The sequence below is a fragment of the Pseudomyrmex gracilis genome, unplaced genomic scaffold, assembly GCF_002006095.1.
Source record: "Pseudomyrmex gracilis isolate BER0280 unplaced genomic scaffold, ASM200609v1 scaffold_132, whole genome shotgun sequence".
Lineage (NCBI taxonomy): Eukaryota > Metazoa > Arthropoda > Insecta > Hymenoptera > Formicidae > Pseudomyrmex > Pseudomyrmex gracilis.
Window position 1 is genome coordinate 25,583 of NW_018020716.1, and position 26,412 is coordinate 51,994.

Here is a 26,412-nt window from a genome sequence, read left to right on the forward strand (position 1 = left end):
TATTTTGTTTACAAACATGTGTATCCTCTGATGTGAGCGACTTGACTCGTCATTTAATTATCTCACGTTATCTTACACAGCGGATGTGTTATAACATTTTTTTAAATAACGAAATAAACGAGGAATTGCCTCAGAGGTTCAGACTTGGTATATCCAGATATGAAGATTATGAAGAAAAAGGGCTTTGCTGAACTTATATCCAGGTTGATTTGCAAATGATCCAAACAAAACAAATTTATATGTTTTACAAACATTTTTTTTAATTGCAATTGAGTTCGTTCATATCCGACACACACAAACCAAATGCTTCACTAATTATTACGAATATGTATATACTGCGAGAACGAGGAATGTTTCAATAAATTAGCTATCGTCTTATTAATCCAATAAACGTACACTAATTTTTATCCCAAACGTGAGATTTTCTGCGTTTCTTCGTCGAGATACGCACAATAAAACTTGTTTCAGACTTCTAGAGTGTAATAATAAAAAATAATCGTGACTCTCCCCCTTTCTCGAGAATCCACGACAAAGATCTGTGTCGACGAGATTTATAAGAACGTTTTTTTTTTTTTTTTCGCTCTTCTCTCCCGCTCTTAAAACAACGTAATTAATCTCTCGCACACATTTGGCGCGGAGTGTGATTTAAAAATTATAAAACACCGAAAAAAATCTTCCCACGAGACGCGGCAGTCCCGTCACAAATATCATGTGTGTGATATTTACATCAGATACGTACAAAAACGCGCGAAAATAGATTATTTGAAAATAATCTATTTCGCAATTACGTTTTCCCGCGTCGTCTGCAACACGAACTTAGATTTGTTGCGACAAATTCGGGCGAGAAAATCAATTTTTTCACGCGCGCGGTATCTCGTTTCGGGAAAACGTCGTTATCTCAAGAAATTGAATTAACGTGGAAGACCGACTATATATAATTTTCTGCCAACGTCTGTCATTACGCGGTGTTTCTCTCCAACCAGTCGCGAATCGTCGCGTGATTGCTGTCAATCCATCGTACGTTGGCTTCCGCTTGTTCCAGCGCCTGCTGTATGGTTCGCCTCGCGCTGCCGAACTCGTTCACGTGTTCCTTCGCGAATTCCAACAGCTGGAAAAAACAAAAAAAAAAAGAACAGAGACATAGACGTCGCGAACAAGTGGAAAAAACAAAACACAATGACGTATGTCGCTTCTCGAGTGTTCAACTTACGTCTTTGTATTCGTATCTCGTACTTATGCCTCTGGTTGACGACTTGACGATGTTAGTGATGATCAGTAACGACGTTCCAAAGCTGAAATTTGACGGAGAATCTCATGTTGAGATCGGCGTTCACAAATTGACATTCCCCGATCCGAGAAATCGAATTATATAGCGATCACTTGTATTCAATGCACTTACTACTCTTTGAGTCGCGCCCATTTGTTTCTGAAGTAATCGAACGCGAGCGGCTGACCGATGGGATTGCTGGCGACCGACGCGAAGACTCGATTCACGTCCTGTTTTCTGATACCCGAATTTTTCGTCAGCGCCCAATCCAAGTATCGATTGAGCAGCCAGATTTCCCTCGTGCAGCCCAACGCTTGCAAAAGCAGATCCTTCTCCGAGCCCACGTTGGTGGCTCGATATCGCTCCCAGGCGAAGTCCCATTCGGTCTGTCCGCCCACCCGAATGGCCGTGCAGTAAACGACACCCTTCAAGTTCGGCGAGATCCTGAAACGTTTTTTTTTTTTTTTTCGTACAAAAACGTACACACGCGTGTGTGACTTTTTTCCATTAATTATTTTTCGAGTAGAGAAGAATTTGTGAAACGATCAATATCGCGACACGTGTCGACGCGAGCGAAGTACGTAACTTGATCGCGTCGAACAAGGTCGTTCATAAATAATTCAGAAAGCGATTGATTATTACAAATCTGATCTTATTTCGACGTGGCCGTCACTTACGGATTGTTGAGATCCGGATTGGGAGTGCGACGCCAATTGTTGAATTGTTGAACGGCGTTGGTGACGCAGTCCTCGTGACCGAACATGCACGCCCAATTCAGAACGTTAATTCGAGTGAAGACCTTCAGCTGGGGATCTTTCATTTTGTCGACGAAGCCGACTTGCTTGTACACGTTGTCCAACAGTTTCAACACGTACACCTGGGAGAAATATTAGTAGATTGCGTGTTACATTGTTATAATCCGCTCGTTCTCACGAGGATTGCATCACATCGCATCATCACGTGCCAGCTAATTAACTTTTGTGTAAATTTTGTATCACGTGCGCGCACCGCGACAGAATGTAATTTACATTATTACGTGTTTATTATTCATATTAACTTACTCGAATCGTAGCATGTAAGAAACAAGGCAATTGTCGCATAATTTTGAAAATAATACCCGGTAAAAAATTTTTCACCACACACACACATATATACTTATATGACACAAATTAAAATAATTATATCTAATTATGCAAATTTATATGTGCCGAATATATGTCCATACAATTTTATACACGGAGAATTTTTTTTTAAGAGAATGGCTTCAGAGATATTCCATATCAAATTAGAAAATAACTCTATTAGTATCGTGTTAGATACAAAAAATTATATAAAACTATATTTTTACTATATTTTTAAAAAAGTTTTGATATATATAATCATATATACTTATACACAAATTAAAATTATTATATCTAATTATGCAAATTTATATATATATATATATATATATACCGAATATGTCCATACAATTTTATACATAAAAAATGTTTTACCGGGTATTCAATAAGACTAGAAAAAAAAACAGAATTGTATACCAATTATATTAAAATTACGAAAAAGGTTTCGAAATTTTTGAAATAAATGTATTGTTTGACCAACCCTAAATTTGTCGTAACCCTGCTTCTTGAGCAGCATATCGTTGAGATAGTTGAAGGCGTTGAGAGCCGCTTTCCAGGGCAAGTATTCGATTTCATGAGCCAAGTAAGATGTGACGTCGAAAGCGATGGTGTAGTCCAGCTTGCCAGCTCTGGCGAAATTGAGAGCGTCGTCGATCAATTGCGCACGATTTATCGTCGAGATGTCTTTGAAATTCTGCTTATTCAATTGCTTGATTATCATCTGCCAGTTTGTTCTGTCGTAATTTACTCTGTAGTAACCTATCGAATAAATAAATATATTATAGAAAAAAAATACGTTTAAGTTTAAATACTGATAATATGAGAGAGAGAGAGAGAGAGAGAAAGAGAATGTTCACAATTAAAAGTAATTTAACTTTAATCGGCACTTAAACCGATTTCCAAACAAATATACTTCCATGTCGCGCGAAAAGAAATAAAATGGATTAAAAAAAAAAAAAAAAGTAAAAACCGCAATGTCATTTCTATCAAAAACTAGTCTAGCGATGTGATTACCGGTTTCTTGCACGTTGAAAATCACCCACTGAGACGAGTTTACGTCCAAATCGTTTAGGGTGATCGAGCGTTCCGCTTTCATCCATTTCATGGGTCGGGTGTTATTAAAGTTTAATTGCTTCTCGCTTGTGTAAGTAATGGGTATCCACCATAATGGCTCGAACGGCGATGTGGTGACCACCGTGCCGCCACTATGAAGCAGGAAGCGTTCCTACGTGGAATAATTGATGCGTGTAATGCGGTTATAATGATGCTTAAAACTTGAGATTGCAAATTATTTCTTAGTTGAAACACTTCTTTGCGGCAACGTTTTACACGTTGTAAAAGCGTTATTAAAATAAAAGAACAACGTAAGCAGCGAACGCGCGTAAAGTCAGACGGTGTGCGCCGCTTATTACTTGTTCCTCAATTTTTTTTTGTTTTAATCGCCAACATACCTGCGTTAACGTTACGCTATTGGCGTTGTAATTTCGCGTGACCGTGACTACGGGAAAGCCAGTTTGCAGAGTCCAAGTGTCCATGATCTGTTTGACGTTTACGCTCGGGTCGAGTATCTTGTCTTTGTGAGCTTGTTTGGTCAAAGCGTGCCACAGATCGTTTTGCTCGGCACTTTGGTAAGCTCTGGCGATTATACGGAAGTAGTCAGTTTTGAAATGCCGATCTCGTCGATTTTTTTTTATATTCTTACATCGTTATAGAAAGAAAATACGCGCGGTAATTGTTGCGCGCATCTCGCAAGAGATTGAAACAATGAAAGTTACGTGTTGCTCAATTTTCACTCACTTTTCGTTCAAATAATTCGTCAAACCTTGCTTGAAAACCTCCGTCGTGAGAAAGTGGTCCATCATTCTTATAATAGACGCGCCTGAACAATTTTAGTAAAAATGATTATCAATATTCGTTCTAGTGTATTTTACGTAAAAGAGTCGTCGAATACCTTTCGAGTAAGAGATCGAGTCGAAAATTTCACTGATCTCATCGGGATGACCGACTTCAATGGATATGGGATGAGACGACTCAAGGGCGTCCGCGCCGAACACATTTTGAAGATCATGGACGACAAATTGTTCCAGAACTTTCCACTCAGGTTCTACCTGAATGATTTTACGTTAAAATTTTTATGATGAGAGATGCAAAAAATAGCGAAATAAAAACGACGTATTTTGTATGCGTCGCGTCTCGTCAACCATTTCTCGATGATTTTGAGCAAAGTCGACGCGTTAATTATCGCTTGAACGGCTCACCGAGTCCATGCCGATGTGTTCGAGATAACTGGCGAAACCTTCGTTCAGCCAAAGGTCCGTCCACCAACTCGGAGTCACTAGGTTTCCGAACCATTGATGCGCGAGCTCGTGAGCCACCACGGTGGCCACTCGCTGCTTGCTGCTGCTGGTGGATACGCCTTCTTGGTACAACATCGCCGTCTCCCTAAACCATCGGGAAATTATTTTTATTTGACGATAAAAAAAATTCCAAGTCAACCTTATCGGATATAAAGCAAATATCGCAAATTTTGCCGATATATTCTTACCTATAAGTTATCAAGCCCCAATTTTCCATAGCGCCAGCAGCGAAATCGGGTATCGCGACCATATCCATCTTCGGCAACGGGAACTTGATCTTGAAGTAATCCTCGTAATACCTGAGTATCCTCGGGCCGATGTTCAAGCTGTAGTGCGACTGATTAATGGCGTCGTGGCGCGCCCAGACTTTCAAGTTGCCGTCCTCCGATGTCAAAAAGTCCAGGTCGGAAACTATGAAGGCCACCAGATACGTGGACATCGGTACCGAACGCTCGTAATGATCCCACACGTACGTGTGTATGCCGGGGCTGAGTAAAAGCGAGAGTATCGTACGTAAAAGTGTTGTTTTAAAAATTATTTAATTACGTGAATAATAATTGACAATTATGTTAATAATACAACGCAAACAATAATAATTATGTAAATAATAATAACTTTCATGTAAATCGGCTCCCTCAAAGTTAACAAACAGCCTTTCACGTGAACCTAAATATAATTAGAGAAGAGATAATTAGGGAACAGATTATAATTTATCCACAAATAAATGAAAATCAACAGCAGAAATAATGTACTTATTTTTTTTTTTTTTCAATATAAATCTTCGTGTTAAATCAGTTAATAAACTTTTACACGAAGAAAAAATTAGGGAACGGACAATTTATCTGCAATAAAAATCAACAGCGGAACTTTCGCGTATTTTTTTTTTCCTTACAATAATACGGGAAACGCAAAAAAAAAAAAAAAAAACCAGGATTACTCACACTGCCGTAGGCTCTCCCCTTCTGGGCATGTTTGACATAGACGTCATATTTCTGGGACGCGCGATGTTGATCTGGAATCTGGCTTTCAGTGCGGGCTCGTCGAAGCACGGAAAGGCACGACGGGCGTCCGTCGCTTGAAACTGAGTCGACGCGATCCATCTATAATGCAAAAGACCGAGATATATTCTTTGACGAACAGCACCGACATGTGAGAGTTCCTTTCTGTGCTCGAGCTTTGTGCGTCATCCAAACACGCGAACCGCAAAGCGAGAGCGAGAAAGAGTAGAAGGAATTATTCACGGAATAATCACTCCGGCTACGACTTCAATCGAGATACGCCGACGAGACGCGGCGGCGGTGTCAATTTAAAAGAGACAATGGTAATTAAAAAAAACGCGCGATTATGGAAACCCCCCTCGAGAGGGGGGAGTTTAATTTCAGATTGAAATTTCTCACGCCGGTGTAATTTTCCTTGAAATTTCACTGGCGTTTACCTCGTCTCGGTCCCGACCATGTACGAACTCCTGTAGAAACCTTGCATGTAATCGTTGAGAGTGCCAATGAATTTAAGATGCAGCACGTACTGCTTGCCGCTCTTCAACGTGCTCGATGTTTTAATCACGTGAAATTCTCGCTCGGTGTCGTTCCTCTGCTCCGCGATACCGATTGATTTGGTCTTATTGCTGCCGGCCAAGATTTCCCCGATGTTCGTGGAACCCTCGTCGATCTTCAGATCGACGGCGTGCAGCGTGACATTGCTCGTGTCCGTCGTCACGTTCATCAAAATCTTCACCTGAACAAAATCGACTACGATATTTTCATTTTCTCTATTGCGAGTTTTCTTTTGTTTTTTTTTTAAAGAAAAACATGCCGATAACAGGTTCAAGATAAGTATCTGGCTCGCATATCTAAGTACACACACACAAAGTTTTCCAACTGAGCGCATTAGTATGCTCGAGAACACTTGGAGGTTTCAAGCGTTTCTGCAAAAATTCAAGAGAGTTTTCAAAAGTAAACCAGTTTTTTTTTTGTTTGCTCCAAAAAAAAATCCAGGCCATGCGTTTGAAGAGCATGCATTCTCACCCCGCGGTGTAAGAACGTTTTTCGGGGGAACTCTCAAAACAGTTCCGGAAGAAAGTGAGGAGAACGAAACTTGGAAAGAGGTAAGATCGGAATCATGAGATCGTGCGGTTTCGTTTCTATTTTTCCTGTGAATCCGACGATATGTAAAAGTGAACGTTGCGCCTTCGCAATTAGCTTACGTGCAAAATTGTTTAATCGAAAAGAGTGACTCACAGAATTGTTTCTCTCTCTCTCTCTCGTTATGCTTTTGTTATAATTGACGCGTCTAATGACAGCTAAGAACCAGTTCTCTTAGTCGATAATTCGAAATCGTGAAGTAATCTCATGATGTCTCGAGACAGGAATAAACGTTGACTTAACAGAGTGTCTACAGTAATAAAAAAAAAAGTGATGGTCTACGATAAAATACACCGAAAAAATTATATTCTCGTAAGTAGAAGATTTTACACTTAAAAAATCTTCTTAAAGATTTTAGATGATATTCTTCTGAAAGTATATATATATATATATATATATATAAGAATATATTCTTTATCTAAGAATATATTCTTAATATTTAAGAATATAGTCTTTTTCGATAGTGAGATATATATTTTTTTCTATAGAGACTTTTTATATTCTAATCAGTATATATTCTTATCAATATTACTATTTAGAGGATTTTCCTCTTAAAATAAGAAACTCTTCTTGGCGCCTATTTTGGTATAAAATATACTTAAAGTAAGTGGGATATCCTCAAAACAAGAATACAATTTTTTCGGTGTATAATATTCTACGCACGTATACACAATCACATGTTGCTATAAAAATTCTAAAAAAAATTAAATCACAGTACATCTTTAAAAGAATATTCTAACTTTTTTTTATCCTACACACAAACTTTCGTGTACGTTTAAAAAAAACTGGCAGATTATTTAAAACATACTTGACATTTTGTATTCAATAATTTTTGTACTCACTTATTTGCAAACTAATAATGTCGGTGTGCGATAAGTTCGATCATGTTAAAAAATATTTTCAGTCAACGCATGCAATTTAAAAATAACATTTTCGCGAGATAAAAGTGAAACGTATTTTTTGTTTTTGTTCGTGAACATGAACGTTTAAATAAATCCTTTTTCCCGACATTTCGTCTGGGACACATTACCTCACCGCGGAAGGTGAAGTTGCCCTTCCATATGAAGGGTATCAGCCACAATTCGTACGAATCGGGTACGATGGATCTTGGTAATCTGACGTCTAGTCTCTTCGCCGATCGAGACGTCATCGAGAAATTCTCCCCGATCTGCAAGAGCGAGCGGCCGAAAAAGTCGTCGCATTGCTTGACTTGTTTCTCCTCGAGGCAAGGTGCAAAATGGTATACCAATAATGCGGTGGAGATCACCCCGGCCATAAAAAGCGCACCCAGGAAGAAGGCATCGCACCGAGTTAGCCTCTTGTGTATGCAGCCTCTCTTCCGTCCGAACGTGGTTGTGTGAGCGTGGTTGTCCATCATCGCCAGAACCTCGCGAGATTGACTCATATTATGTGCGTGCCTGGAAAGGAAAAAGAGATACGGGCGGCTACTTCACTAGTCTCTTTTTATTTTCTCTCTCGCCTCTCGCGCCGAGTTAATTGCGTAACACGCGGTTTTAAAAGTGTTTTTTTAAACGTTGTATTTCTCTTCATCTTCTACGCTCGCGTCGTCAACCTGCTCCAATCGACTATCACCGCATCTCGCAACAAAGCAAATAACGAATGTAGAAAAAATTTATTATTTGTTTGAGCAGAAAAAACAAATTATTTCTTTTCGTTGCAACATTTTCATCGCGATGCGAAAATTTATGTGACAAGACGGAAGTCGGTCGTTCTCGCAATGATAACAGAACATTTGCAAAGATATGATGTGATAACAAAACAACTTTTTTACACGTTCAAGAAGTATCAATTAGTTTTTTCTTAAAAAGAGAAATCTTCTGTTTTCTAAAAAAAAATTATCTTGTTTTTTTCGTTAAATGTTTAAACATATCGGTTTGTTATTTTTCGAAAAATTATGAGATAGACAAATATATTGCGTTACAGAAATTATTGTATCGAGAAAATTTTTTTTTTTTTCTTTCATCGTAAATCGATCGCGGACGACCGATCGTTATTGGAAGTAATTTCACGTTCCGAGCGCTTGGAGCGAGCGTGTCAAGGAAACGCGAATAGCGTGCTTAAACTGATGTAAGGTTCTTGTACCACAGCGATATCTGTCGTGAAGTAATCGTGAAACAATCACAACGCAATCCCACGCATACCAAGCAATGTTTTTGAATAAAAGAGTGCCGTCGAACCGGCCGTGCAAATGAGATTGAAAATTAATCAAAGTCTTTGAACGTCCGATACACACGTACATGTAAGCGATAAATAACTACGAAGCGCACACAAATAAAGTGTCACGTTTAATCTTCCGATCGTTGCTAAAGATCGTGTAACTGTTTGCAAATATTTCAACAACTCTCACGTTCGTTGCCTAATTCGTTTAAGATTTGAATATAAATTTCTGAGTGGAATTCAGCGAATCATTTTCTGCGCGTATTGCTAATTGGATAAAATATCATCCGGCCGTGAGAGACATTGCATAAACAATTTTCTTTTTATTCGCAAAAATTGCTTGTCATACTTTTAATCTTCCGCGTTGCGAAAATAATTCTCGCGAGACTAATAAGTCGCAATAAGTCGTTTTTTACGTCGTTAATAAAAATATGTTATAACTATAGTATAAGATACAATATGCGTGAATGTTTGAAAATGCGAATAAGTATTATTATCACGTGGTTGTATTACCGTTTCAGCAAACGTTTTCTTACGACAGAAGATTTGTCGTGTTTACGTAGAAAAACGATGAAAGGTGATGGCAGATTTCCTGAGACTTAATATGTCGCTATTGTCGCGAAGATATTACACTCTTGCGTAAGGAAGAGGTTACTCATTGTTTCTCTTGACTATGTATAGTCTCACTCATTTTTGTTACTTGATTATTATTCAAGGTTAGTTATTAAATTTATTCAAAGTTATTGAATTTATTCGAAGTTATTCCAAGCATTTCAAAAAAACGCTATGTATATTTACATATTTTTTATATACTTTTATATATTTTTATATATTCACTAATGTATTGCATTAATTTGCACATATATGTATATATATATATATATATATATATTTCGCGGTTTTCTGGGAAATCTATGAAAATTAACAAACACACAAAAAGGTCACTTAATTTTTCGTATTTAAAAATTTTTTTCGAACACAGTCTGGCACTAAAATTTATTTAGCCAGCGCGGTTAGTGGCAACAAATGGCGAATTATATTTGTTAGATTCATTAAATAATTGATAATGTAAGCGAAAGCGCAAATGATATAAAATTTGTGCCATTACCTTCTCCTAGATGACGTAGTTTGTGCTCCGATCGAGTGTACTTTTGTTTAAACAACAACGTCGCAGCTTCATGCGCACAATTTTACACACGATAACAAGACTCTCTCCTCCCGTTCTTATCGTATACGTTAACGTAAAGATCAGATGAATTTTTCGAGTCTCTCAGTGTTTTTCGCGCGCTCTCTACCAGAGTCGATCAATAAAACCGTCTGATTTCTCCTGAGATCCAAATGACGAGGATTCACTTGATATCTCTCTCTGGTTTTAACTTTTTTTTTTTTTTCTTTTTCTATCCTGCGAGATAAGTCACGCCTATCGTAAAAGTCACTGGTCGGCAATCACCAGGATTACATCATTGAAACCGCTCTGTTCCGCTCGACGGTTCGCGCGCGACTGCCAAGGAGCACGGCAGCTTCGTCGCGTCTCGGCTGCCGGTTTCCGTGTGATCGTCGCTTGCGATCACCTATCAGACTTTTCACCTGCCGGATACCGAGTCGGCCGCGTGTCGTCTTCCGGGTCAATTACGGGATACCCGTAGGGTTTCCGGTTTGTTTCAAGGAGCGTCGTCCTGACCGATCGATAACAGGTAGCATTCCGCTCCGTCGCTGACTCGCATCGCTCTCAATTAACCCAATTCCAGGATATCTCGAGAGTTCACCTCGCGTACCCCTCCTTCGTTCCCCACCTCGTCTTCGCAAAGAGATCGTAATCGAAGTCAATCCTCCGAGGAGATGGATTTATTTAATACCGTGCTCTGTTATGTGTTCCTTCGATACTCAAGGCAAAATGGCTCTTCGTGCAGAAGGACGGGGAATTCTCTCAAGTTTATATCTCGGTAAAATATAATGATAAGGAAAATAAAAAGGTAGTTTCTGTGGGAATGTCGATAAAATTTGTTGTCGCTGGCTCTTAACTTTTAATTGAATTTTTAATTACCGTCGTATTTTTTAAAAGATCGTATCATTCAGCAGTTGTCATAAATGTCGCGCATTTTTTGTCTACAGCAGCGAACAATATTATTATTTTTTGAGAGAGAAAGAGGGAGAAAGCAAGAGAGAGAGAGAGAGAGAGAAACACAGTACACTTATTTAAGCGCCCTGCGATATCCCCTCAAGCGCGCACTAAGAGAATTACAATTAAGATAAAGATAAGTGATCAGTACAATAATTATAATACAGGAAGTATAGAAAAAAAAAGAATAAAAAAATAAAATAAGAACAATAATTAATAAAATCAAATGAAAGATTGATTACTGAACACGCACGCGTGAACATATCCACGATGCGGATTAATAAATCATCTAATAATAAAGTAAATGTAATGAACAGAAGCGCAGAATAAAATAAATAAGACGTGAAAAGAAAAAAAAAGAGAAAGAGAGAGTTGTATATATAAAAAAACGTCAAAAATGCAATTTTTACATTTCGATATTTGTCGCACGCGCGCGCGTGAAAGAGAGAGAAACATTAACCTACTGCGTTTGCGATCGCTAAAGTGATTAATCGCTCTTTGAAAGATGGGAGAATAACAAAGCGAACATATGTGGTTTTCCTTGAAAAAGGAATCTCGTTACACATGTAGCTTGAAAACTACTACAAAGTTAGGCTTCTCTCTATCTTTTTCTATCTCTCTCTGATTATTAAACATTATTTTTACACGTGTTTTTAATCTTTTACTTTCTCATTTATTTAATGCGCATAAAATATGTGCCTCCTCTCCGCGCAATCATCTACGATCTCTCACATCTCCCCAACAACGAACGATTTGTAGAAACAACTGTGCAATCAATGCGCGCGCGACTGTTTTTGTCATTAAAAAAAAAGAGAGATTACCGGGGAAACGAAATGTCACCGAATAAAGAGATGCGAGAGCTTTTTCAGTTCGCGCAAACATTACGCTGCGACGCGCACAGTTGGCGAATTTCTCATCTGCTCGCATGTGAGAAGACGCCCAGTATAAACACGAAGAAAGAAAAAACATGTACACGCTCTCTCGTGTAATTCACATGGCTGCAGCTTCTTTCCAACATTGAAAAGTTTCATTTCGCGAGCATTGAAACGTGTCTAATGAAAGAACGTCGCGTTCGTAATTTCACGCGCGGTTTCTTCTCGATCGTCCGAAAATATACGATGGAAAAAAAAAAAAAACGTCAGGAGAAAAAAAAAACACAGATTCGTTTCGAATGCCCATTCCCCGGGTGATAACTTCGATCGTCGCGAAGCGCAACAATAAGATCTCCACCGCTCTCGCGGAAAAATCATATAGATCTCGTTTGTAAAAAAAAAAAAAAAACAAAAACAAACATCGCGCATCTGTGCAAACACATCGCGCGCGCGAGGTGGTGTCGGAAACACACAACATAATTATCTGATCGACACACGCTGTGCAACAACGAATATCATTTACACGTGCAATTGAGACCAGTCTTGTTTAAGCGATCGTCCGTGTTATTACGTGACGAACGGAAACGCGGAAAACGAATCCAAGCGGAAAACGACAATCAATCGACAGTCATCGGGGGATCCGGGGGCGTCAGCGACGGGGTGAGTACCGTCTAATAATCCTGTAAACGGCCATACGGGAATGATTGATAATTGATTTAGGCGAATGAGGGTTCCCTAATTGATTGAAATCATCTGCCAGCGCTACGCCGCGCCGCCCGACGAGCTACGAGCTTGTAGCGCGCCGCGATTTATCACGCACGAGACCTCGCGTTATTGAATCTCCACGCCGCTCTCGCACACACGTTGACAATATGCGAGCGCGAAAACAAATTAACCCAAAGAACTCTGCGCTCACAATCGACCCCCCGGGAATTTTTAAACCGAGCCGCGTTTGACGTGCGTTTTTACGCGCGTTAATAAATAATATACAGAATATATAAACAAATGCGCGAAATAAATATATATAAACAAATTTCTAGAGGATTCGCGTCTCCCTATTTGCAAACTTCAGTCAGTTTTCACAACAGTTTCACAACTTTTTCTTGTACTTTGTTGAACTTTTTATATCAACTTTTTTCAAGATAATTAAATTACATTGATTAACTCGGTGTTTGTTTAATTTTACACAGCGTATTTCTCGAAAATCATAACTTCTTGTTTGATCACTTTCGTCGAAGGAATTAACCCAATATTTGGCGAGAGATTGTCGAGGAAATTCAACATCGCTTAAATCGGAAACGCGAGTTGCATGCTCTCTCGCATTGGTCGGGGCGCAATATCAATTTTTATTCGCGTTGTTTTGGCAACGTTATACCTTATCGCTGTTACCGCGCGATAAGGATAGCGCTGTTTCAACGCGCTTATCGCGGTTTCGTGTATTTTCACCGATTGAATTCCCATGATGGTGGTACGTGAAATTTCTTGTTCTCTCCATAAAGCTCTCACGAGAGAGAGAGAGAAAGAGAAAGAGAGATCCGGGCGAAAATCTGTACCAGACAGACCGCGGGTAATTCTACACCGTGAATGGGATGAAAACAACGGCTCGTCGTATGCCCGCTTGCCTACGACGACGACGACGACGTCTTGTGTTACGTTTCATTGTGCGTCCCGTGGAGGCGCCCAGATAATCGAGCGTGTCGTGGCAACGTAAACGAAACCCGCCCGAGTCCTCCTTCCTTCTCCTCGAGCGAGTCCGAAAATTTCTCGGGCTTCGTCCTAACCGGATGCGGATTTTTTTTTCGACGCTTCCTTCGGGGGGGTGCTACAGGAAGTTCGGCGAGGGAACCAATCTAGCGCACGTGTTTCGTGAGGATCTGAACTTGTTCGCGCGAGAGATGAGATTGCGAAGATGTGACGTGGAGTTACGAGATAGGTTTGAGAAAAAAAAAAAAAAAACGAAATTATTTTGCGACCATAAAATAGTTCCGCTCGTCAAATTCGTTCCATCAACATCCGAACACATCCTGTGTTTCCCGCTCGTTCGCGCGAACACAACGTTCGACCGTTCTCACGTTTAGAATCCGAGAAAATTGTTGCTTAATGTCATCACTCTGACCCTGAAAGCGGAAAGAAAATTTATCTTCACGCCTGGCAGGCGTGAAGATTGTGTCATTACGTAAACGTTCCTCTCTTTCTCTCTCTCTCTCTCTCTCTTACTCACTCGATATTCCGCAACGAAGTCATGAAACAGACACGGAGAGGAAGGTTATAGTTACTACAGTCACACACGCACAATGACAGACGTCATTCTACAGGATAACTGCTATGTAAATCATCACGGAGCGGACGTTCAAGTCGACAATTTAAGGAGGCGCGACGAAGACGTTCTCTCTCTCGGGCTCACTAATTCGTTGCATGCGACGAACACAATACGCGCATTCTTGTTCAATAATGTTCAAACACGTTCTCGTGCCGCACGCGCGTTGCGACATTTTGTGTCTCAATTGCCCCCCTCCCCCGTTTCCTCCGGACGTCGAGTCAAATATATTGCGAACAAAGTGCTGTTCAACTCATCAATTCTTCAACGTATCAATACCGTCGCGCGATCGAGTTACACACGTGTGCGCACATACGTGTATTCGCGTCGTTGCGACGCCGTCCCGGGGGCGATAAATCCGCGTGTTCCCCCCGCAACGAAAATCGATTTACCGCACGAACGTCGCAAAAAAAAAAAAAAAAAATGGAAGACACTCAATCGGGTAGGATTTTTTTCCTTCGTTACACGGGCGTAAAATATCTGCCCGCACGCTGATACGCAACTTGGTGCATTCACCCTGCATTTCCTATTCGCTCTATTATCCACTTGGATCCCGTCCGGCCACCCCCGCGGTTCTACTTTCGCCCGCGTCGTCGTGTGTATAATCGTAAAATAAATCGTACAATCGGATAACGAGAGAGAGAGAGAGAGAGAGCCTCTTCGCAGCCCGAGTGAATAACGCGCGATAACTCGATCTCGCGGAGCGAGCGATCTCTTGCGCGGTTACATCCAACACAGCTGATCCGATATATAACATATATCGACCACCCACACGTCACAATCCGTCTGTCTGTAGCAGACCGATCGCTCTGATTCGCGCACGCAAAATCTCGGAAAAATAAAGAAGAAAATATTTACGTTACGATTCTTCTTCGAGAAACAGAAAGATCGCGTCCCCAATTTGATCTCATCATTGTTCATTCATATAATTAAAATTAATTTTAGTTTTTTTGTTAATTAAATTCTAGCAACACTTCGAGTACGTTTACAATTACATTTTTTACTTTTGTCCGAGGAGACACGTGATTTTTTTTCTTTTTTTTTAAGATTTAATTTAACTCAACAAACGCGAATGTATACACGTGTGTTTTCTCGAACAAATTATTTGACAAAGTGTTTATAAACGGTAATAAAAAGTTGATTCTAAATTGAGATTCTCTCCGTTTCGCGTGCGCGCGAAACAAGATATAATTAACCGAGGTCGTTATATTTATGCAAACAAATGTCTACTTTTATTCAGATGTGTGTCTGAATAAACTCTTTTACCGGTCGCGGCTAGCTTGAGTCAATAATTACCGCCTTGGACTCAATACGAGAACCGCGTCTCTCTCTCTCTCTCTATCGGCGATTAACGCGCGGTTGCCCGACGTTATCATAATCACGGACCGCGCGTCCAAAATGAGAAAATAAGCGCATCGACCCGTTATCAATACACTCGACCGATTCGTCGGTCGTTGACACAAGGATTCCCCGTTACTCAAGAAAACCGGATATTTGTGTTACTCGTTATACAATCCAAAAAAGTTAATAAAAATTCTGTTCGCGTAAGATGCGCGGTTAATTGCAAAAATGCAAAATAGAGTAAGAAAAATCTCTCTTTCGCGAGAGATTATTACGCGCGTCATGCGAAGTAATTTCTCGTATTTTCCTTTTTACCGGGGCTATAAATTATTACAGCGATACACACGCACACGCACACACACGCACGCACACGCTCGGTTTATTTTGGGATGAAGAAACGCGCCGCGGCGCGAAATTAAATACTCCGGTTTTATATCTCCCCGTGGATTTTCGCGCGATCTTTGAACGTTGCGGTTTTTTTTTCTTTTGTCGTTTTAAACGCGCGCACACATTCTCTATCTCGGCAGTCAACATTTTCCATTATCGCGAATGTGCCGTACGCGTCAGAGAGAACGCGTCTTGACGCTCCAGATTCTATTCGTCGCGGCAGAAGCAATCCCGTCGTTTTACGTCTGACCCGCATTCCGGACGAGCGCAGCCTGAAATCTCGATCTCCCGCTCGTATGTGTGTGTGTGTGTGTGTGTGTGTGTGTATGTGTATGTGTATGTCCCGTGTGTGTCCCCGTCTCTTCTTCCGCGTTGACGTGAGCAGCAAGTAAGTCCAAGAATTTCTGTCCACATCTCACGCTTTTAGGTTTGCGATAACGCTTTCGACGAGATATTATTTTCCAAGTTCTTCTCGTCGCGTCGAAAGGGCGACGCGCAAAATATTATTCCGCGATTCATCGGAAAGCGTCATTGCAAACATCTTTAATGGGAGAACCGCCGCGTTTTCTCGGCGATTCTCTTCTCGGAGAGCTACGTACATTTTTATTTGCGAAGATGCAGATTGATTGATGCGCGAAGATTTGATTTAATTGATTTTTTATTTAAAATATATTTTACACGTGACGCAACAAGGGTTTGGATGGGTATTGACAAACAATTTATTAACACATTCAAACAAAAAACATCTGATATAAATTAATAAAATCACGTACATGTAATACGGTTCAGTTTTCGACGATACGTCGTGTGTAAAGTTGCCAGATGATATGATTACGCGCGTGTTTATCTTAAACTTATATCCGTAGATGGTTTTCGAGTCGATTGTGTGATTCGCAAATAATCTCAAGATATTTTTTTATTAAAAAATTTTTCTTTTATTTCACGTCATTTTATTAATTTACATCAGATGTTTTTTGTTTCAATGTGTTGATAAATTGTTTGTCAATACCCATCCAAACTCACGTGCAAAATATATTGTTAATTATATTATTTTTTCTATAAAACGAGTGGCACGATCAAATTTACAGCGGCGATTATAAAGAGTTGCAAGAGTTGAAAACTATTCGGGAGAGACAGCGAAGAAATATTAGACCCGCGTGCAGACGCGGGATGAGTCAATATTTTCAAATTTCCAGAAAGAAAATTAAAAAGCGGTGGAAAATATATTGAATTGCGATCTACGCATATTCCGTTAATTGTGTTTGCGCATGTCTCTTTCTCTCTCTCTCTCTCTCTCTGCGAAATAAACTCATATTCGTAAAATTGCAATTACGCTTTGTTTTTCCTTGTTTTCCGGACGCGCATTTCAACTCTCTGGCACCGTTCACAATAAACCCTTATCAAAATAAAGCCTCTGTCGCGCATCACATATCCACGTTGATTTACACCAAGGATTTGACGTACACCGGGAAAACAACATTGCAACGCGCGAATCTCTCGGCTTTATGTAACGATTGTCGCAAACATGCAGCTAACAGAAAAAAAATCGCGCGCAACGCCAGTTAAGGCACCCGATATCGTTTGTTTATCAGACGACAAAAAGATACCGAATATTCTGATTGTACGTATATAAAAGATCGAGATGTTACATAATATTATTGCGAAACTAAAAAAAAAACGCATTCTGTTTTGCCAGAACCGAAGTGTCAAACTTCGCGAACACGTTAAGACGCATATTTTTCACACAAGATCGCTTCTAACAAGAATCTTCAACAACCTTCTAATAAGAATCTTTAACAACTGCATTGCACGCATCAGAACGTATTTTCTCAGAATGGAAAATTATTTACATTGTTGTTGAAAAATGTTGTTTACGCAAATACGATAATTTTCCGTAAAATTGTGACAAAAAACCGCTCGTATATTTAATTAACAATAACACCTTTTTGGTGTTGCAACAAATGTCGTTGCAATTAACTTTTATCCTTCGTATTCGCACTTCACCGGATCGAAAAAGCGTCGATTGAGTTTATCACGCGCTATTGCAAGGATTACCTTGAAACTCGATTTTGCCGAACCGAGTGACAGCCGCTCGATCTCGGGGATATACGACCGCGCGCGCACACACGTTACCGTGTGTCATTGGCACAGATAGTCGCGCGAAATTTCGTCCTCGCTCTCTCGACAAAAAAAAACCGATCTATAGCAATAACTTTCTCTTTTATCGGCGATCAATCGTCGCGATTGCGTCCAAACATGCCGCAATCGTCGTTTCTTCGCGCGGACACAAAATGAGTGAGACATTAATACACTCGCGCGGGAATTTTAATCGAAGCGCCGAGCGCGTGAATTTATCATAAATTATCGAATAAATAGGTTGCATTTGCGTGTCGAAAGCAACGCGCGCATAAAATACTCTAAGTCGTTGTCAAGTCGACAATCGCGAATTAACAACTCGCGCGATTATCGCGCTTTTCATTTCGTCGTCGATCGATTGACGAACAGGTGACAACATTCGCGACTTCTGATCGATATATCAATTGATCCTTCGACACACACTAGACGTAATTCGGGAAAAAATCATATTTACGTGCATGTGTGATGATTCCTCGGCGAACAGGAATTGGCCGTCCGATTCGTCGTCTTCCTCGCTGGCGAATACGCCGCCGGTACTCTTCTTCCGGACTGGACTGAAACATTGCGCAACGCAACAACGCGCTATAATCGTGCAAGAAAAAACGGTATTACGTGTTACGTTCTTGTTTATTAGAATCGTGAGACTTACGTATGTTTCACGAAAAAAAAAAACAATTTTTTATCGAGATTTTCAATAAAGACAAGAATGGCGAATTATAGCGTCAAGATTTATGTCAAAGCGTACGGGAGAAAATGAATTGCGCGCTTTTGCGAACAGAATCATATTGAAACAACGCAAAAATTTCATTGACGCAATAAATTCGACAAATTCTTCTCTCATTTGTTTTTGACGCTCATTATCGGACACGTTCGTTATCAGCGGCAAAATTGTGCGGCATTCGACATAATTTTGTAATCTGAACAGGTTTCAACTGTGTACAATTCATCGTTGGCTTCGCGATCAAAGTTTTGGGGATGAGGGGAAACGAGGAGGGACTGTAACGCGCATCACGACGACGATCACCGATAATTGTCGCTCCCCGCTGAGATGTTGGTTTAATAAAGTCAGGAGGAACAACGGGAGCAACAAGTACACAGTTTGATTAAAGTGAAATCATCCAATGAGAACGCTCGAAATTCGAAAGATCGTCAATACGGGCGCCACTTAACTTGGCGAACATTGAATTCGTTTAAAAGACGAATCGCCAAGAGTACGATTAAAATCCGTACGTGTGTGTGTGTGTGTGTGTGGGTGCGTAATCTAATAACAGCCGATACATGTCATCGACGAATATTAAATTCGCGAACCGAATTCAGAGGTGCGGAGCGGGTTATTCTTCTGTTCCCACTTCTGCGAGTTCACTGGCATTAGTCACCAGTTTCAGTGCAGTCTCTTGAAGGAATGTAACGCGCATCTCCACTCCGATCTCTCCGTAGTGTTGCGAAGAGTTCGGCTGCGGCGTGGTGATGACAGTGTGGTACGACGACGCGATTATAAAATTATCACATTTATCACATTTTTGCACGCGGGATTGAGAAACGCGCTGAAATTATTTTTTTTTCGCGCTGTGATCAACCGAGAGAGGCAATCGATCGATAATCGGCGTTCTTGTTGATCGTTTTTTTGTGTTACGAAACGAATTTTTTTTTATTCAAAGCGAAGTGTATCCGCAAAACGGGATACGGAAAATATCGTTGTAAAACATCGTTGCGCTTCGATAATATCGCGCGCGTTCGTGTGGCCATATCGAATATCGAAAATATTCGAATATCAAAAATATTCGAATATCGAAAATATATAACTCTTATCGTTAAGCAACACAATTGACAAAAACGGGTTTTCGAGAAACTGCGTTGTCGAGCAATTATAATCTACAGTACGCCGACACGTGAACGATAAGAGATCGACTTTGTGTGTCTCTCGAACGAATAAAATGCATTATCTAATTAATTCGATACAAAGAATCTGGAATTCCGAACACTCTGTTGCGCGCCGGAATAAAAAAAAAAAAACTTTCTCGTGACATGAGCGATTAGATAACAAAATTGCAAATATTTTACGCGAACATTTTATATAATTTACACTATTGTTAACGCATTATCAAATTCACATTATTGTTTGTCGTGATTGCACGCATGTATTTGTATTTCAGAAAAAAAACATGAGGTTATATTATTATTTCAATTTTTTTTCATATTTAAAAAAAAAGTCTGAATAATAAATAAATCACATCGATATAATTAACATAAATGTAACAAAAAACAGCGCTGTGATTCTTTATTTTTCCAAACTGTTGCGCGTTTCAGATTATTTTATGTCTCAATACTGCAACTGTTTTCCTCAATTTATCAACATTTTTTTAAATATTCGAATTGTACTGATAAACTTCCACAAACAATTCCGCACGCTCTGACCGCACGAGAGATCGCGCGGTTTTACAATGTTTGTTATTTTACAATAACGTTCGCGGTCGTGGTCATCGCTGACAGATAACGCGCGGTCTCTCATTTCTTCAGTCGTTCCGTTTCGGAATCGACCGATCGGAGTCCGACAAATCCGAGCGTGAGAAATCGAGCGATTGACTCGGCGCGCGCGACAGCGGTGCCGCCGTCAATCTCGTCAAGAATCGCACGTTCTCTCGCGAGGAAAGTTCAGCTCAAAAGAATTGATCGGTTGTCCCGCAGATTCAGAGTCGATACAGAGAAATCCATTCTCTCAGTTTGCCGTGACATTAACAACAGTAGCGCCAGTCGCTCTCTCTCACGTTTGCGATCGAAACGAACGGCACCGATCGATCAACCGATCGCCGAGTCATCCGTTTTGCGTGTCTATTCGCTGTGATATTGCGATGATTGTGCGAGTGGATGTTACTTAGCCTTAGAGAAAGTGAGGTGGTGTCTTCTTCCCGCGCACAAGCGCGCCTTTTATCTCGCTACATTACGCTTCCATTAGTGAGATTAAACGTTTGACTCGCGTTCGAAAGCAAGTAGGTAAATGGACCCGCGCGCGACCGTGAATATAAAACTTGTTGTTGTTGGATACGGAATTTTACCAGTGTAAAGAAATCGGAATATCGATATTTCTATAACAAATCGGACAATTTGATAGATTTTCGCTTACCTACCTATCCGCGTCCTATGTAAAATATATCACTCAATCAATTTACTCCCCTTCCTCCAAAAGTATTGCGCATCGGTTTATTCCCCTTGGTCGAGCCGAATCCGAGACGTGATTTGCAATGTAGATTCTCAAAAGACTCCTCCCACGAGAAACGTAATCTTATTATCTTCGAAGATTTATTCGATCAACGTGATACAATCTGCTGCGACGCGTTCGTGCGAAATAAATAAATACTTTTTCTCTATTCCTAAACGCGCGTGTAAATTTTATAAAAAAAATAATAATTTGAATTTAATTTGAATTTAATTAATCTCGAAAATTCATCTAAGATGATTTGAATCGCATGTAGATGAAATAATTTTGAATATTAGTTTTTTTTTACTTATTTAAACGCGTAAACGCGTAACTGATATGCGCACACAAATGTGAATTGAATTTAATTAAATAATTAAATGATCAATAATCGTTTAAATAAATAAAAACAGTGTGTACACACGAACACCTAGCTCCACTGACCGAATAAATCGTCATTGCTTGATACGAGCTGCAATTTGTTGGTAAATTTGTTCGTAATTTCATTTATAAATTTATGTATGGAAGATCGACGAACAACTGTGTCTTTGTGCGCGCACAACGCACCGTTGTAGATCGAGCGTAAAATTATATTAGGCGCAATATTCAAACTTGCGATAAAACATACACAATCAAACTGAAATGTGTATGAGTTACAAAAAGATAAGTTAATTAAAAATAAAAATTTGCAAGGACTTTTTTCAGCGACGATATAAATTTGTCGATAAAAAAAAGTATATTATTATACAAAATGATCCTAAATCGCTCGAAGCTTATACGCAAATCTCTTCTTTCAGCGGGACGTGTCTCAAGGATTGCGATTCGAAACAGACGTGACGACGGAGGAACAAATTTTTGCAGCTGAACAACAATCGAAATGGCGAGCGTGGATACGGATCTCGAAGAGCTCATGTCCCATTTGGGGGAATTCGGCAAGTATCAGGCCCAACAATACGCCCTGCACATACTCGCCGCTCTCACAGCTGGTCTGCACATGTTAAGTTTGCTGACAGTCGGAGCGGTACCGGCGCATCGTTGCGAAATTCCGGGAGTAAACGTTTCCTCCGCTCTGGTCGATCCGCTCGACTCGACGACCGTCAGCAACTGGCGAAACGCGTCGATCCTCTTGGAAGATGTTCCGCGCGTAATCGACAGTTGTCATTACCTGGATCGCGACAATGTCACCCGGGAATGTATATCTTGGACGTACGACACGACGCACTTCCAGTCGTCGCGCGGAATCGAATGGAACTTCGTGTGCTCGCGACGTTGGATGGGCGCCGCGGCGCAATCCTCGTACATGTTCGGCGTGTTTGCGGGTGCGGTTACTCTGGGCAGCATGGCCGACACTTACGGGCGAAAGATCATATTTTACGTGTCCGCGGTTGCTCAGCTGGTGCTCGGCGTGTCGGTTGCATTGGTCAGCAATTATTACGTCTTCTTGGTGTTCCGCTTCCTGTACGGAATCTTCGGCTCGGCTGGCGCGTACATAACCGGCTTCGTTCTGACGATGGAACTGGTTGGCCCGACGAAAAGAACAATGTGCGGCGTGTTGTTCCAGTTGGTCTTCGCCGCGGGCTTCATGCTGGTGGCCGTATGGGGCGCCGTGATCAAGGATCGCATGTGGCTGCAGATTGTGTACGGCACCCACAGCGCGATTCTGCTCGGCCACTGGTGGCTGATGGACGAGTCGCCCAGATGGTTGTGGGCCCACGGTCGCGCCGCCGAGGCGATCGTCATCGTGCAGAAAGGTCTGAAGATCAACGGCAGCAACGTGCAGGTGGACGCCGCTAAACTGATCAGCCGATCGAAGGTGCAGCAAGAAACCAAGGAAGAGAAGTCGTACGGCGCCCTTGATCTCTTCAGAACGCCGAATCTTCGCAAGAAGAGTCTCAATGTCTGTCTCAATTGGTTCGCCAACTCGATCGCGTACTACGGACTGGCTCTCAACACCGGCAATCTCGTTGGCAATCCGTTTTTCATGCTGTTTCTCAGCGGTTTGCTAGAACTGCCGGCTTACATCTTCATCATCTTCACCATGGATCGCGCCGGCAGACGTTGTCTGGTCAGCGCGTTTCTGATAATCGGCGGAGCTTGTTGCGTATGTGCCGCCTTTATGACCGGTGCGACCGGCAACTTCGCGGCCGTCGCGACGATCACGATCGTGCTCGTGGGCAAAGCTTGCGTCGCCGGCTCGTTCGCCGTCGTGTACAATTACACCGCCGAACTCTTCCCCACGGTGGTGAGGAACACGGCGCTGGGTATCGGTTCGATGTGCGCGCGTCTCAGCGGCGCGCTCACGCCCATGATCTTCCTGCTGGACTCTTTGGATGCGCGCGTGCCCGCCGCGCTCTTCGGTCTGATCGCACTCGCGGCCGGTTTTCTCGCGTTCTATCTGCCGGAAACGCTGAACCAACCGATGCCGGAAACCATCGAGGACGGAGAGAACTTCGGCAAGGGCGACACTTGCTTCACCACCACCTGCATAAGCGGCAAGACCGAAACCGCTAGCGTCGCGATGGAGCAGATACCCGGCGAGCGAGAGGAAAAGGAAAAGTTGAATAATGTGTAAATCAGGTGCGCGCGCGTACGAATACACTTCACAAAGTGCCTTCGAGTACTTAGTATCGATAGAGTATGTGATTAGTAAGTACGTTTACCACCTTGGCATGGCGTAAGCAACGTGAAATATTGAATTGATGTATAATTAGGTAGACACGTGTACGTGTAATGTGTATACTACAATTAGAAAGAGAGAGAGAGAGAGAGAGTGTGTGTGTTACATAAATTTAAATTTTTTATAAGCTGCCTAGCGAGTAAAAATAATATTGCATAAATAGAATATTGATAAAAAGCTAACTTTTTAGACTTTAATCGGTTGGATTAAATTTTTTGATAAAACCGGCGGTCGGGCAGGTGCAATTGCGAAAATTCGTTCAAACGAATCTGACTTCGAGCTTTAGCGCGTTTTGTCAATTTACCGATGTATTTTTATATTTTATGAATGCGCTTTTTCCATTCAAAACAAAATACTGCAATCTACGCGTCACGATGTACATATATACGCGTGGGCTGCGAAGTCAAGCAACGTCTGACAAGTTTTCCCGCGCGTTATACCTCCCTGTTGATTAAAAATAGCCGAGTCGCGCGGTATAGCGCAATGTAGAGATTACGCTTCTCGTTTGAGACACAATAATTTCGACCGATCGGTCAATGTGCGTTTTAACGTACGCGCGAGCGATCGATGCGCGAGATGAGCTTTTGCGCGAATCCCGCGAAAATTGCACGCTTTTATATGAGCGTCGTAACGCGCTCGCGCGCTCCGAGATACGCCAAATTCCACACGTGCGTGACATTCTCAATGGCGGAACACAAATATATATATATATATATCGTTTCTCATCAAACGTATATTTGAAAATATAAACGACGCAAGTGCGCAATTTAAATAATAATTAATTATTTAGCTTAACTCTTAACCAACACATCCCTCCGTTTTTTTGCTCTCCGCACATACACACGAACTGTGTCAATTGATAGAAAACTAACAACACTCTCTCTCTCTGGATATAGTCAATGAAAGATTGCTCGAGTGTATGAAAGTTTTAATGAAAGTGCAATTAGCGAAGTACACACACATACACACACACACGCGCGCGCGCGCGCTTGTCCTCCGATTCGCGTGTATTCGAAACACGTACGTAGGAACTGGGGTGAATCGGAGCAAGTTTTTGGTACACTGAGAGAACAATGGAGAGAGAGAGAGAGAGAGAGAGAGAGAGAGAGAGAGAACGTGTGCCTTTGCGGAAAATAAGATAACGCGCCTTGAAATTTGTTGAGCCACACCTTGTTTCCAAGCTAGAACGTAAATCCGACCCTGATAATCGGGCACTCACCTGCGTTATCGAGCGCGCCCAGGTCCATGCGCGAGGGATGCTGGAGCTGGATGCGAGACGGGAGTACACGATAGCAAGGAGCGCGCGTCGCCGACTGAACTCCCGTTCCGCTCTCGTCCATTAAATCGCGGATAGCGTTGCACCAGCGCGCGCAACCCCATTCAAACGCGGCTACGATCGTTTACCAGAAATTTGATCTCCCATGAAATGGAATTGGATCGCGCAAAGCATCCTAACGCGTATCTCCGTGCTTCGAGATATTGCGTCCAATTACTACGTGGAAGGCTGGAAAATTGAGAAAAGCACGAGAGGGAGAGAAGGGTCGAACCTCGATCAATAAAGATCGAGTAGCTGTAATTAGTTCAAATTGCCACGCGTAAAACAGCTGGATGTATCCTAATTGCGATTTCTCGACGATACGCTCACAGACAGCCAAAGGGGGCCACGGTACGTTTAATGCGCTTTAATTAGTAAAATTAGACGTTCGTTAAGTGAAATTAAAAAAAAAAAAAAAAAACTATTGGACGAAGGCGCTAAAAATCTTCCTCACTTTTTCCAATTGAAGCCACTTTTAAAACCAATTATAAGATTATTTTATTCCTCCCGCTTTAAGTGAAAAACCAATTGCGATAATCTGAATGTTTTAAAAATTATAGTTAAAAAAAAAAAAATACAATAAAATACAATAAAATTTCAACACTTGGTTTTTTTTATTAATATTTAGAATTAAAACCACTTCAGCGAAGACTTAAACCACTTTAGCGAAAATATTCACAAAAGATTTTGTCAAAAGAATGCCGAACTAAACGTGGGATTATACAGATTTTAGATTTTGAATTTTTTTTTTTTTTATCGTTTGTTTTCCCTAACATTTGGCAAGAATGATCCTTGCCTTCGTCTTTCGTGGTTTCGAGCAAAGACTCGACGCGCAATAACATCGATGTGTCTATCGACTTCGTCACATAATTATTCTAATAACAAATTCTGTCGAAACCTGACATTGTGTGTCGTCAAAAAGTATAGTAATTTGCGTGTGGTAATTGGCAACAATTTGCCGCCGACATTGCGTTTCTTGCTTATATAAAAT

The 26,412-nt window shown here is 41.1% G+C and overlaps 2 protein-coding genes across 7 annotated transcripts; one reads left to right on the forward strand and one right to left on the reverse strand.

Annotated features, from left to right (window-relative positions):
* Positions 1-163: 163 nt before the first annotated feature.
* On the reverse strand, positions 164-25,470 carry LOC109856709 (aminopeptidase N). 2 transcript variants are annotated; one of them, XM_020432283.1, is made up of 16 exons: positions 25,326-25,470; positions 18,691-18,790; positions 7,917-8,304; positions 6,181-6,479; positions 5,687-5,845; positions 4,934-5,233; positions 4,647-4,830; positions 4,340-4,496; positions 4,186-4,267; positions 3,840-4,023; positions 3,403-3,613; positions 2,870-3,147; positions 1,945-2,144; positions 1,400-1,711; positions 1,211-1,292; positions 164-1,108 (listed from the first exon to the last, which is right to left on the reverse strand). In XM_020432283.1, the coding sequence occupies exons 1-16, from the start codon at positions 25,444-25,446 to the stop codon at positions 959-961; spliced, it is 3,207 nt and encodes a 1,068-aa protein (XP_020287872.1). In that variant the 5' UTR covers positions 25,447-25,470; the 3' UTR covers positions 164-958. The 2 variants fall into 2 exon arrangements, with proteins under 2 accessions (XP_020287872.1, XP_020287873.1); XM_020432284.1 differs by lacking the exons at positions 18,691-18,790; positions 25,326-25,470 and adding an exon at positions 10,173-10,597.
* LOC109856712 (organic cation transporter protein) lies at positions 6,556-26,022 on the forward strand. 5 transcript variants are annotated; one of them, XM_020432290.1, is made up of 2 exons: positions 6,556-6,849; positions 22,227-26,022. In XM_020432290.1, exon 2 carries the CDS (start codon positions 22,307-22,309, stop codon positions 23,999-24,001), a length of 1,695 nt encoding a protein of 564 aa, XP_020287879.1. In that variant the 5' UTR covers positions 6,556-6,849; positions 22,227-22,306; the 3' UTR covers positions 24,002-26,022. The 5 variants fall into 5 exon arrangements, with proteins under 5 accessions (XP_020287879.1, XP_020287881.1, XP_020287877.1 ...); XM_020432292.1 differs by lacking the exon at positions 6,556-6,849 and adding an exon at positions 12,699-12,715; XM_020432288.1 differs by lacking the exon at positions 6,556-6,849 and adding an exon at positions 16,260-16,488.
* Positions 26,023-26,412: the final 390 nt, after the last annotated feature.